At 26.2% G+C, this 15,712-nt stretch overlaps 2 protein-coding genes across 5 annotated transcripts in view; both read right to left on the bottom strand.

Moving 5' to 3' along the window:
• Positions 1-4,613: 4,613 nt before the first annotated feature.
• Positions 4,614-10,107, bottom strand: Rps18 (ribosomal protein S18). Its single transcript, NM_001126217.2, is given in 5 exon segments — positions 4,614-4,718; positions 5,883-5,974; positions 6,049-6,150; positions 9,639-9,824; positions 10,014-10,107. Coding segments are annotated over 5 exon segments (459 nt in total). The 5' UTR covers positions 10,017-10,107; the 3' UTR covers positions 4,614-4,642.
• A 2,839-nt stretch (positions 10,108-12,946) lies between these two features.
• AANAT3 (uncharacterized LOC100159490) overlaps positions 12,947-15,712 on the bottom strand; it is a 15,412-nt gene continuing 12,646 nt past the window's right edge. For 3 of the 4 annotated variants that reach the window (XM_008188740.3, XM_008188738.3, XM_008188739.3), the window contains exon 4: positions 12,947-13,343. In XM_008188740.3, the coding sequence (XP_008186962.1) occupies positions 13,145-13,343 (199 nt within the window). In that variant the 3' untranslated portion in view covers positions 12,947-13,144. The remainder of the gene's footprint in view (positions 13,344-15,712) is intronic. The other variant, NM_001280564.1, reaches the window with a different exon arrangement.

The raw sequence follows: 15,712 nt of genomic DNA, 5'->3' as shown, positions 1-15,712 counted from the left end.
TTGTACATGTTTTAAACTCAAATTATTATCCAAAACTATATATATGTACTATAGTAATACCTATCTATATTGAGTTTAAAATATAAATTTTAATGAATTACGGAAAAATAAACCAAGAAAAAAAAACTAAAAAATAAAAAAACCAAAGGAAAATAAGACCACGGAAAAAAAAACATGAAAATAAAAACCAAATTTTTATATTTTGCTATATTATGTCATATTTCATTAGACACTAGCTTATCCCGTGCACTTCGTTTCCCGGCAACCAATAATTATTATTATAATAGCTTCAAAACCTATGGCAACCATTTATAAACAAAAATGTCCATATGAAATATCAAAATCCCTGTTTGAGCACCTCCCGGGGTTGGTCCTCTCCCTTTTTAAATTAGTCTATCTTCTGCTCAGAGGTATAATCTATCTATGTATATAAAAATATCTGATCCCGTTCACTTCGTTGCCCATTAAAATTGCCAACTCTATATGAATAATATGTTTTACAGATCACCATGGCAACCATTTATATACAAAACATTCCATCAGAAATATCAAAATAATATATAATTGGTTGCCATGGTAACATGGACATACACACTGACACACATACATTCATTTTTATATTTATAGATAAGTTTTAATTTTCTAATTAAAAATTTTGATCAATATTCCAACTGCCCAGGTGTTCTATCTGTTGAATACTATAGTCAGTGGCGTATATATTGGGGGTGGGCCTAGTGGGCTGCAGCCCTCCTCCCGAAATTACAGTCTTTTTAAATAGAACAACAACATATTTTATTAGGTACTAATGTACTATTATAAGTTATAATAGGTACTTCATAGCCTGTTGAAAAATAACGAATACGAATATATTTATAGAAACTGTTAAATATATAGTAGACAGTAGCCTCTAAGTAATAGATCACTTGCTAGTTTCTATCTAGTAGGTATCTATTATAGCCCACCCCAAAAATTATTTCTATATACGCCACTGACTATCGTAACCTAATTAGTGCATTTTGAATAATTAAAAACAATATATGTATTTTTATAATTAAAAATAATATATATATATTTATATTTAAAAATAATATATATTATATTTTTATATTTAAAAATATATAAAAACAAGCTTAACTATGTTATACTATGTATTAGGAGTAGTATTTCTGTGTTGGAAAAATTGTTATTGGTAGTTTTTATTATTTTTACTTAATTTAACTGAACAAATTATCAATCTTTATTATTTTTTATTATTTAATATAATTTATGTCTGTATTGACAATTTTTTAAACAGTATAACCTATTTGAAATTATTATTATCATAACTGTAGACTGTAGTAATTTATGTTTGTACTAGCTGATCCCGTGCACTTCGTAAATGTACCAACTCTATAAGACTCGAACTTTGTACAATTTGTTATTTAATATTCAGTGTATGGTGTTCAAAATGTATCTTAACTTTTCCGTTTCCCGGAATAAAAATTCTGATTCGCAGCAGTATATTATCAGGTAGGCAATCTATCTACCTACGGTAGATCGCGGACCCCGTGTTGTTTGTACGTAGGTGTATGATTTAACTCTTAAGTATCAAAGTTATACCAAGTTTATCGTATTCCACCTATGGTGGATTAATATAATCAATTAATACAAAATCCTAACCTAACATAAGTACTTATATCAGATGATTAAAAAATAAATAAATACTATTTATATATAAATTACCATTTGAATTGACGTAACTTATTGTAAAAATGTAAAAAAAGGTTTACATTTTTTTCATATATATTTTCTGTTTTAGACGTATCTCAAGAAGTATGATATTACAGTGTTAACAACATTACAACATTTTCAAACTTACTTTTTATCGACCATTAGTAGCTTAGGTATGTATAGTAAAAATTAATATTTAAAATATTTAAAAAAAAATACAATAATATGTGAATAATATGACATAAATACATAATATAGTAAAATACAAAAATTTGGTTTTTATTTTCATGGTTTTTTTTCCGTCTACCAATTTGAATAGGTACCTAGGTAAGTATTTCGTTAATTCTAATTATTAATTAATTTACAATTGCGTTCTTTTTTATCAGAAATGCGTTGTATGGATCTTGCTGAATACTGGGTGTCTGGGTAGGTACCTAAACTTTAGCAATACCAATAAAAAATGCATTTTTTTTAAAACTTAATCTAACAGTATATAATTTATTAATATAGTCCGTGAATCACATTTTAAGATAAACAAACACGATCATTATTAAAGTAAGTCGTGAGATCATATTTAATGATTATGCCAAGACTCGGAAATTTAGGCATCTGCATAGGTATTTGTTTGGAGGTGCACATTGAAATTATGTTTGAATAGTGAATACATATTAGATCTATAGTACATGGTATACTACCAAAAGTCTAGAGGTATAAAAAATCAACGGTGAAAAAGTTCGGTACTTATAATTAGGTAAAAGGAAAATTACCATGTGAATATGTGATGCACAACCAAACTTCCAATTAGTATTAATATAAATTGTATCTAAATTATTTACCTGACAAAATTAATTTTTTTTTTAAATATTATTATTTTGACGATAGTTAGTTACTTAAAATTTAAACTGATACGTCATAATACTAGATAAACATTTTATCATAAAATTTTTTTTTTTGTTAAATATATTGTTTCAATTTTTTATATAGGTAATAATACTAGCACATAATTATTATAATCATTGACTTATTTTTTTAAATATATTATATATTTTATGACGATAGTTAATATTCAAATTAATTAAGAAATCATAATAATATATTATGTATATTTTATTTGTATGTAATAATTATTTCGATTTTATTATATAGGTCATGATACTAAGCACATAATAATCATTGTTTCATTTTTTTAAATATTGTTATGTATAATAAAATATATATACCGGACTTTATAGCTTCACGACTTATCTACGTCGGACCTTTTTACCGCGATTTATAGTACATATAGTTCAAATACAAAAATATTTCGTACCATAAAAGAATTTGTCACGGATATGTTAAATTTGAATTTAAAGATAAATCATTAATATAAAAACAACTCTCAACATACATTTTTATATTATGCATTACTAATATCTTTAGCAATATGGTAGATTAAGCTAAATATTGCCAACACCATACTAATTACTAAATAATATTATTTTTATTTATTTGAAAAGATTATTAAATTTCCAAATTTAAGGTATTAAAATAAAAACTTTTGTTTATAAAAAATGTTTTTTTTTTTTAAATTGTAAATATAACTTTTGAGAAATATTGAAATACTTTTTCAAGCCATCAGACTTGGAAATAAGTGTTATAAACATGGATTGAAAATAAAATGTTAAGGGTCGCAGTGCCAGTTTTTTCAAATTTTCCACAATTTCAAAAAAATTGAAAATTGAACTTTATATTATAGTTACCACCTCAATCATAAGACTTTTCCACTAATCTACTACCCGATATCTATTTAGTGTGGGGGGGGGGGGGGGTTATTATATCGAAAAAAAATGACATTACGGGAATAACTCTCAAGCTTTGTAGAATTGTCGGATTTTGATGACCATTTTTTTTTATCTGAAAGACTCCCTACAGCCCACAGATTGTAGTGGGTATACGTGTTTTGGTCCTCCAAGTGGTTCAATCATATTCTGAACTGAGTATACAAATATTATTTTTTGAACAAGCCCGGATTATGGCATTTTGAGGCCCAGGGGCCAAAATTTTAAATGAGGCCCCTGTACGGAAAAAAATATTAATGTATATTATAATGTGTATCGGAGTGAAGTCAAATAAAAATAAAATTATGCCAAAATGTTTAAGAGTTTTGAAGATACATAAACAAATGCGCGATATGCATGGTTTTGATAAAAAAAAAGTTAATTGACCAAAACTAAAAAAATAAAAAAGTTAGATTCAATCTTTAAAGGGTATTTATTTATCATTTTTGGTATACTTTCATAGTTTTATATGACGTTGGCCGGCCACTTCACCTAGGAACGTATTGTATATTATTCAATATTAGGTACCTGATATAATAAATATAATATATAGATATTAGGTATATAGCAATAAATAATGAATAATGTATCACTTTATTTATAAATTATAATTTACAAGCTTTTTTCCTAACTAAATAATCATCGATTTTTTTTTAGGTGATTTGTTTAGTGCACATAGCCTATAACGAAAAAAGTAATGGACAAATTAGAGGCCCCTAAATAAATTCTAAGTATCGAGGCCCAGGCCCCTCCTGCCCCCCCCCTTAATCCGGGCTTGTTTGTGAATAAAAACATGATTGATTAGCACAAATATTCCCATTTTTTGCTAGTTATTCTCAATTATTTTCTTAGGCTGTAACAATTTTATTTTAATCCCACCCTTCTTTCAACGAGTAAAAACTAGACTCAATTTACCATCCTCAAAGTAAAGATTTAACCATTTTTACTGCTTCAAAAGATAATAACATTTTTTTTTTTTTTTAACACACATATTTGTACAACCAATACATTCATTGATCCACTAGAATTTAGAAGGATTTTATGGAAAGTTAAAAAAGCAATAATGGGAAAAAAAACCACTTTAAATTTGAATAAAAATTATCACTTTTATTAACTTATTTCTTCTTAGATACACCAACAGTTCTTCCTCTACGTCCGGTAGTTTTGGTATGCTGACCACGTACTCTCAAACTAAAAATATAAAATACACAATTAGTTAGAAAATTGTATCAAATTATACAGTTTCCAATAATAATTTAATAAAATAGGACTTTATGAGCTATTAAGAATAACAAAATATAATTGAACTTTAGAACTGTTGGCAAATGGCATTTCTAATAATGATTAAAAATCAGGTGACAAAATATAACACTTATTGTTGCAAATTAAAATTTATAAAACATATACATTATATCTACATTTGCAAGTACATTTTATAATTAAAAACCAATCATTATAAATAGGACACCTTTTAAGACTTATACATATATTTATTGAAAAATGTGTATGATATCCATAAATTAAGAAAAATATGTAATTTATATTATTGTTCATAGAAATCATATTTGCTCACTTCATGAGTTATTAATTATATCGCAGAAGAAGAAAGTTTAATAATTGAAAAATGACAAAAATTGTTAATAACTTGATTGTTGTTAAATTGTAAATTGTTTTAAATAAGAATGAATTTAAATAATTAAAAATATACATTTTTTTAAGTTTAATACTAACATATATTATCACTTATGTTTCTCATTGTTAACTGGTTATAATTTTTACAAATTTTAAAATCATTTAAAGTAAAAAAAAAAAAAGTGTAAAAATAAGCACAAGACACCAATAAATCAAATATTATTAAGAATTGATTTGAAGTTGGGATAAAGTAATAATACATTTTAAAATAAACATTTCAACCAAACTAACAAAAACTTCAGTAAATGAATTAGTTGAATACAAAATACTAGTAGTCAAGACAATACTAGACACAGGAGGGCCAGTTTTTAAATAAAATATTATAAAATTGTAAAATCATTGTAACTAATTACTTAATATAAAATTTAAATAAAAATAATATCTGGCTTGTAATTTAAACATGATAATATATAATATTTCCTAATATTGTTAGAATACTATTACACCATTAATTTAATTTTGAAATATAATTAATGTTTACTTAATAATTTTTCAATAAATAATAAAATTGTATTTGGCATGAGGCATACTAGAGTATAAAGACAAATCAGAATTGTATCTAACATATCTGTTATAAGATTTCTTAAAATGAATACTCTATAACAGGTAAATTCAAATGCTTATTATCTTTATAAGTCAGTATATTAAATAAAATATACAAACCCCCAGTAATGACGGAGACCACGGTGAGCCTTTATTTTCTTCAACCTTTCCAAATCTTCACGCAATTTGCTGTCAAGGGTACTGGAGGTAAGCTGTAAATTAATACAATATTCATGACTTGATTGTGCAAATTGTAATATTTACAAATGAATTCAAATTATTATACTTGAGAGAATTTTCCATCAACAACATCCTTTTGTCTGTTCAAAAACCAGTCTGGAATCTTGTATTGACGAGGATTTTGCATAATTGTGATAATTTTTTCAACCTATAAAAAAAATAACACATATTTATAATAAATCCATATATTATGCTAAACTAAAATTCTAATACAAAAACAAATAAACAAAATATTTGAGTAAATGATTCAATTTAAGTATTTACTTAAGAATAACAAGTTAATTTTCATATAAAAAATGTAATTAAAGAGAAATTAGACAAAATCTATAAAACATGGTCAATGAAGTTCTACATATAATAATCAATTTTGCAAAATTTACCAATTCCATAATGTATGAACATTATGTACCGTTGATTGTGCTTTATTAAATTTAAATAGCAGTTAAAAACAAAATACAAATTTAAATTAAACATGGCCTTAAATGTTTATATTTAAATCTAAGGTTGTATAATACTGTAGTTAAAATGAATCTCAGCAAAAAGCAATTAAATAGAAATTACTAAATAGATTTATTATATAAACATTTATTTTGCATAATTTACCAATTTCATTATATACACATATAATGAACCGTTGAACATGCGAATTTGTGAATAAAAACATATTATATTATCTTAAACAGAGCAATTAATTTCTAAAAGAACTATTATTATTTCACATGAATTAGCAGAAATTATATTTATTTTTAGTGAACACAAGCCTATAACATTTTTTATTTCTATGATTATCCTTTCTCTGCTGAATTAATGTTTATTTTTGTATATTCCTAAATCATATACTAAAAACAAACTTAATGTACTTTAATTTTGTTATACATTTATAGAAGGGTTATACCATGGTTAGTAGGAGGCATTTTTCGGTATAATCTCATGGATAATAGGTGCATATTTTGTTCTATAGACTAAGTACTGCAATAGTATATTAGCAGAAAACGATATGTATTTTTCCACACAATATAGAGTTCATAGCAGTGAAAAACTTAAAACATAATATTAAAAAAAACTACTTAGTTAAAGAAAGGTTATTTAAGTAATATTTTCATGATAAGGGAACTGGTTCCAGATTTTCCTCAATTCTATAAAATGTTAAAATTAAATTTTATATTTTAGTTTCCATTTCAATTCTAATACTTTTCCACTAAACTACAACTCAATATCTATTTGGGGGTTGATAGGATGTATTATATCAAAAAAAAATACTTCAAGGGAATAAATCTCAGACCATGTAGAACTGTCAGATTTTGGTAACTATTTTTTTACCTGAAAAAAGAAGACTTCCGATAGGTAGCATCAAAAACAGATTTATATTTTATTTCGAACAATGGTATAATATAATTTTGAAGACATATTATATAAGAATATAGGGGTAAAACATGTAACAGTATGCGCATCCCCTTCAGCTACGGCCAATATCATAGTTTTCTACTTCTCATTGGTTGATTTTGTTATATAATATATGAATGTGTATGATTGCTATCCAATAAGAAGTGGAGCACTACGATTAAGGCGAAGTAAAGAGCGGAAGATGCATTTTAAAATACTGTGATGATACATATTTAATTTGTCATGATAGAAAGTATATTGATTTTTTATTGTTTCTCCACCGATAGAATATCAAATGAATATTTTGCATTTATATTATCCTAATGTAGATTATTGTTTTAGCACAGAGTTCTTGACATTTAATAAGAAATAAATGTTAAATTATTTAAATAGACAGTGCATACAAATGTATTTAAATATATTTAATTTCTGATGATTCTAAAATTTAACTAATCTATCTATAAATACACTTTTTTTAAAGAAGTATCTATAGATTCATAACCATATATTATTATGCCTAACACGATATCTAATAGATAGGTAACTGATAAATTGTAGTCATGTACTTCAACAAATTATGAGTAAATTGCAATTAAATAGAATTTACTAAATAAATTTGTAAATGATTATTAATTTTGCATAATTTACCAATTTCATTACATACATACATAATGAACCGTTGATTATGCTTATTCGTGAATTACAATCATATTGTACAGTTTCTACAGTTCAGGTATTTAGTTTTTATATTCCTGTGAAAAGAATATGGTATTTTAATATCTCTCCACCGATAGAATATCAAATGAATATTTCGCATTTATATTATCCTAATGTAGATTATTGTTTTAGCACAGAATTCTTGACATTTAATAAGAAATAAATGTACTGTTATTAAAATAAACGGTGCATAAAAATATATTAATTAAATTGAAATAACCTATGTTGAGTATAATTTAAATTCTTGTGATCCTAAAAATGAATGAACCAATTTATAAATTCATTAAACTCTCCAAATGGGCACCTATCAATTAAATTAATAAATAACATTTTCTTGGGAACAGCAGACACCTTTGAATAACACACAAATTTAGTGACCGAGAGTGTCCAGTATTTTGAGGTTTTACTGTATGCTATTTAAAAGAAATTAGAAGAGATTCATAATTGTAACAAATAATTACACTTTTGACACAATGTTCAATAGATACTGATTTATTGCAGTCATGTCCTTAAAATAAATCTGAGGAAATTGCCATTAAATAGAATTTACTAAATAGGTAGATTTATATATAATTATTAATTTTGCATAATTTACCAATTTCATTACATACATACATAATGAACCGTTGATTATGCTTATTCATGAATGACAATCACATTGTACACTTAAGATATTTAGTATTTCGGATTTCCATATTTTCTGCTAAAAGAATATGATATATTATTGTCTCTTCACCGATAGAATATCAAATGAATATATTGCATTTATATTATCCTAATGAAGATTATTGTTTTAGCACAGAATTTGTAACATTTACTTAGAAATTAAATAAACGCAATATTTTTTTAGAATACACCGTGCTTTAAATATATAAAAATTAAAATACTAAATTCCCAAAATATTAAGGTGTTCAATATTGCTTGTAAATAATTCAAGTTTAATTATTGAAGATACTTATTACCTTAATACCTACTAATATTTTTAGTATTAATTAACTAAAAATGTATAAGAAAATGTTGTAAACACATATGTAAAAATTAAATAAAAAATTAAATAACTCAAACACAATCAGTACTATTTGATTTTGCACAATTTAACCATTTAGCATTACAAGTATTGGCAAGCAAAATTTCTCAATATGTGCTAGAAAGTTTCTTTTCGGTGTAAACTACCTACAACATAGGTAGCAGAAACTGAATGTGGATAAACATTTTATCAACAATTGAATTTCTATCCAATGTGCATGTTCAATTTGCACAAATCAACCATCTAATCATTTCATATTAATATAACTAATATTGAAAATTAACAACTATTAAAGTTATTCCTTCACATGCATGGGCCACTTAGTAAAGGTCCACCAAAAGCCCTTGGTAATTGCAAGGCATTTGCTTTAGCAAACGTAAAATAGTACTACGTGAAATAATTGACGTAATATTCTCAAAGACGTTTGCAACCGTCTTGAACGGAGATGATGATATTAAATACATACACATTTTCCTGACAAAGGTTATCGAATAACAAATCATACAAACCTCTTCGTCGGTACATTCTCCAGCTCTTTTGTTCAGGTCGACGTCGGCCTTTTTCAACACAATGTTGGAAAAACGTCTACCGATACCCTTGATGGCGGTCATGGCGAACATGACTTTACGTTTGCCATCGATGTTGGTGCTGAGGATACGCAAAATGTGCTGGAACTTTTCTGGGATGACCAAAGACTGAAAAAACCAATCAACAATCAACGGCTAAAGAAACAACTAGTGAAAGGCACGTCAACAGCCCAGGTGCCATTAGATTACGGCGGACGGACAGGTTCCTCGGCAATTGCGTCCGACAGTTTGTTGTTCCAGTAGAATCCCATTACGATCCGAACGGATGAAAAATCAAAAATAAAATAAGGTACTCACCATTTTGGTAATGTTGTCGTCAACAAGCACGGGTGAAAAAGATTATAGTTTGTATTTTATAACCACAGTCTCGGTGAAGAACATGAAACGCAACAATACGTACCGGATATAAGGAGGGGGGTTATCGGATTATTCAGCAACCAACATAATATACCACTGTTAAAGACTACAGTGGTGCCAACCTATTGTATATGAGATAAAAACATTGATATTAAACTAATGGATGCGGCATATTATGTTATTAACACAAAAATCTGTAAGCTAACATAATTCATACTATTATTAACCGCTAGATGTCATAATCATCAATTATCTGTACATATTATGTTTTCTCTCTCTTACAAAAGTTTTACTTTTCTTGTCACACAGAAGATGTGTGCGAGTGAGAACCATCGTTTCTCTCTCCGTTATGTTGGCCTAAACAGTGTATGTAGAATGTATAAAGGAATGCCGTAACCATATGTTTAATATCTATGGATAAAAATGATCATAATATTGTTTAATATGATCATGGAACAATAAATCTATATGATTTCCATAGACAATAGTTATTATTTATGTATCTGCCATCTAGCGGTTGTCTGTTTAACGATAAATTATTTAGTCATGTGTTTACTGTTTAACATGCAAGGATTGACGGATGTACAACTCCCTATGGCCTATTCCCAACCGCAAAGTAGATAAATGTATATTATAATTTATATTTTATATTGTCTGAGTTCCGATGTAGAGAAGATCCATTATATATTATACTTATCTATGAAAAAATCTATCGAAACGGTTCTGGTTTAGCAACCCATCGATTTTTCAAATTTTTTTTTTTTTCTAAAATGTGTGTTTTAGGGTGCTTTGTAAGAATGTAAAAAAAAAGCTCGGACAAACGTCGTTTTGAACTTATCGATGAAAAACTTCAAAAACTACATTTTTTTCGTATAACACTCATTTTATATAAATATATAGTTATCATATTTCAACTGTATAGCAAACTAGTAAACGAGTCGTAAATTAGTATACATTTTAACGGATCAGTTAAGCATACACAAATAAAAAATGTGGGGCAGTACCTACGATCCGCTCTGCTGAACATTAGGTGTCAATTGTCAAGTAGGTTACCACTTACTAGGTACTCACTAATAAATAAGGACATAGGTGTAACTATGGTTAAATTTTGAGGGGCTACAGAGTACAGCCCACCTAACAAAACTATTAATTTAAAATAACCCATAGACGGCTTATATCTTAATCATTAAGGAATATTTATTATTTTTTTGGGGGGGTGGGGGCTAAATCGTAGTCAGGGTGGCACTGATAAAAGAGATGTTAAATTTGAATTCAATTACACCTATAATATACCTATTATATTGTATAAGAAATCCTAATCTGAGTTAAGAACTCTTATAACAAATCATTTTGTCTATGTAGGTATCGTAAGTATTTTTAAATAGCAATAATAAACTTTTTGAGGAACCTTATATTAACTTTTTTAGCTTTTTTACCAAACGAAAAATTTTTATCGACAATTTTAGATCCATGCGAAGACAGCCTAACCAAGATTACCAAACAATTTTTTTTTTATAATAATATTAAACTTTTAACACATTTTCATATTTTTTCTAGATTACTTTTAAAAAGTAGGTAGGTACTAAGAATTTTCAATTTCGACCATTAAAAAGTAGCATCTAGTTCCAATTTTCTACCAAAAAACCTCCACCAAAGTTGATGATTAAAAGATTTTTTCGCTTTAAAAACTGAGATTATAAAGTTGTACAAACTATTTGAAATACCTCACCCAAACGTCTACAATTATGAGACTGGAACGTACGTTGGTCAAAAAAAAATAAAATTGTACCTAATTATATTTATATTCGTAACTAACAATTATTAATATTGTAATCATTCTATTTTATTTCGCTATTTATGTGTTTATCTATTAATTTGATTATTATATTAATTTTATTTATTTTATATCCATCTATATTTTATTCTATTACACAAACTATCTACAAGAATATTGAACGGTAAACTGTGCCATAAGACAACTCAAAAAGTGAGCAGTCTGCTATATTTATATATTTATACTAATAAAGTTGTTTATATATAGGTATACTCACTTTCACAACTACTTAGATAATAGATATCTACCTATTACTTACCTTAATTTAGATTTAATAGTGAAAATCTTAAAACTTCAACACGTCTAAATGTAAATAGTTAAGATTAATAGAGTATAATCACTTAATTAATGTGTACTAACTAATATAAATGCTGATATGTGTATCGGGTAAATTATTACGACTGACATAAATAGAGTACTATTATTGTTGAATGAGGTAGGTAACCTACCTAATTGGTATACCAACTTATTACATATATAGGTAGGTCATAGGTACTCCAGGCTCCAGCTATAAAGTGATTTATACTAATATACTATATTATATTATAAATTATACCAACACGGCTACACAACTTTATAATTAACATAATCATTACCTACTCATTATCTAATCGACATTGGACAATAATACTTAATAGGTATTAGCATTGATTATAGTGTTATACATAGTAGGTATAATACTATGTAATACTATGTATAATCCATGGTATTAGTTAGTAGTTATAACTTAAATCTGGGCGTATCTGAGTAAAAGCTAGCCCCCCTAAACGATGGAGAGAGGATATAATTTATTCACAAAAATCGAAACCATAACCTATAAAGCCTAATTGTTTGTTTTTAAACAAGTCTAGGTGAGATAATACTAAGTAGTAGTCAGTAGGATCAATCGGAACCAACAGGACACTTATTATTAAAAAACCTGGTGACATATTGGCAACCATACATTGCAACATTTGCATCTCAATACTAAGGTACTTTTCGCAGTGCTCGTCCAAACTTTGAATAGTTAAAGTTCAATAGTTATTTATAAAATAGACAATTATTCATTTCTTGTATAACAACTGTATACATTTTTTATTGATTACTATTAGAGTCGGATAGCAAAGTACTATCCATGTACATTAATAATTTATATTGTAAAGTTTAAATTATACATAATGTTAATATTATCTTATTTGGGTTCAACCCGTTACAGATTTAGTTTGGCATATAACTATGTAAATTAATATAAAATATTTTAGAGAAGTAATACATGGACTTTGAAATATTTATGAGGAAACTGTGTCTTGAACACCACATCACCTTGCTTGTTCACGTAATCTGTATAAGACAACGAATATATACATTGAAATTCAAATCTTTCAACAGCTTTTGCAGTAAAATGACTGGAGCACTCCACGTAAATCATTTGACACCCTATCTCCAATGCCAACTCTCTAGAAATTAACATATTATTAAATTAATGTTATTAAAGTATAATCAATAGTCCTATAATATATATCTACTTTTAATATAATAATTATGTAAAAAAAATATTTTTAGTAAAAAAACAGATTTTTAAGTTGTTTTTTGGAACTTTACACTTTTATAGTTCATTGCAGGAACTAACACAGACAAATAGTTTGTTTTATTTGATGGGAAGGATATTATTAATTATAACCAGCAATATAAATTACAAATTAGAATTTATAATACATAATATACATAATAATAGTTATAATAATAATAATAATAATACATTATATAAGTAATATATAAGTAAAAAAAATTTCGTTCAACATATTGTATATTTAAAACTTTGAACCCTGCAACCCGTATAGTTATAACGGCTCTAACAAGGTAATGGAGACTGAGATCAGTGGCAGATTTTCAACATTTTTCTAAGTGGGTCCTGGAAAAATATATTATTTCAAAATTGTATTATTATTCCAATTTTTTCAGAATTTTTTCTGACAGAAAAATGAATCTAGTTGGTACTTTTAGCAGGCACAAATTGAAAATCTCAGTAGTTTTTGAAAGCGTCTTAAAAAAAAAGTGAAAAAATGGTAATTTCTACGCAAAACAAATTTTTGAAAAATCGATTCAATTTTTTTGGTATAATTCAAAACCTAATAACCCTTTAAATTAACACTAGGTAAATATTTACAAAATATTTACATCAGTATTTTCCATATATGATAACAATTTTGAAAATGTTTGACAGTTTGACTTTCTTGAAACTAATAATAACCTTGCGACATTTTTCAAATGTTAACACATTTTTTTTTTAAATTACTGTCAATAAAAACTTTTTTCCCTTAGTAAAAAAGATGTTATAATAGCTGATCAAAAATATTAAAGATACAGGTGCGATGTAATTTTTATATACATTGAACTATTTAAGGTTCGAATTAAGAAAAAATTCCTCAAAATCCCTAAAATTTGCAAATTATTTTTTAGTTAGAAATTCATAAAAGTTTTTCTACCTTAAACAAAAAAAAAGGTGGGTAAGTGGATGTCGCTCTGCTGTACAGTAGGTTACAAGTGGGTCACTGTATAATGGACAGTATTAAATTTGAATTCAATGATATAATATCACTGTATAAGAAAAACGATTCTGAGCGGAGACGGTATGTCAGTCTATGTATTAGACATACATATTTAGGTATACTTATCTATAATAGGTACCTATAATAATTTTCAAATTAATCATATCATAATATCCATTAGGTAACGCGTTATACATCAACAACAAACCGTGGTACTATCATAGTATCATAGATATATAATAGTATACTTTAGAAGTTTCAAGTACCCACAAATAATATTATACAATCACAACAAAATAACTAAAATAGTTATTCCAGGTTTTTTAATATGTAATTTCGTCAAAATTTGAACTTAAAATGACTATAAAAATAAACTGTGCTTATGTATTTCTTAGAATTTTCAGTAACAGAATTAAATATTTACGCGGAATCTCGTTTTAAATTTTCAATCCTTAGATATAAATATTGAACATTTTATAAATTTTTAACTACAAAATAATTATTAAATTTTAAATTTGATAAATTTTGTCAAAATTTGAACTTCAAATGCTTATAAAAAAAAATTGTGCCTATGCATTTTTAATATTTTTTAATTGCTATTGTAACAATATATCAGGGGTCTTGCATTAAATTTTCACGCTTTTTACCCAACAAAAAAAATTTTATTGATATTTATAGAAAAAAAAACTAAAAAAATTGAAAACTGACAATGTCCGTAAACAGCTCAAAAAGAGTCAAATTATTTTCAAACATTTATCGTATATAGAAAATGCTAATATAAACATTCAGTGAAATTTTCAAATATCTACAGTCATTCGTTTTTTAATTACAATAAAATAAGATAATCATTACGTAAAAAATCGAGTGAATATCAAATGTTGTAAAAATATGAATTTCAAACGCTCATAAAAATTTAATTTGACTTGCTTGTAGACATTTTTTTTTTTAAAAAGATAGACAAACTTATGAAGAATCTTGTATTACATTTTCAAATCTTAGTTCTAAAAACAAACATTTTTACGAATTATTAATTTAAAATAATTTGCTAATTTTCGTGATTTTTACATATTTTATAAATTTTTGAACTTTAAATGCTAATAAAAAAAAAACTGTGGCTAAAGATTTTTAATATTTTTCAAATGTCATTGTAACAATATAGTAAGAGCCTTGTATTAAATTTTCAAGTATTTTTACTCAACAAATAAAGTTTTATTGACATTCATAGAAAAAAAAACTAATAAAATTGGAAACTGAAATTGTCCGGTAAACAGCTCAAA

This window comes from Acyrthosiphon pisum, chromosome A1, assembly GCF_005508785.2.
Source record: "Acyrthosiphon pisum isolate AL4f chromosome A1, pea_aphid_22Mar2018_4r6ur, whole genome shotgun sequence".
NCBI lineage: Eukaryota > Metazoa > Arthropoda > Insecta > Hemiptera > Aphididae > Acyrthosiphon > Acyrthosiphon pisum.
Note: the sequence above shows the minus strand (reverse complement) of the source record. Positions and strands in the feature narration are given on the sequence as shown.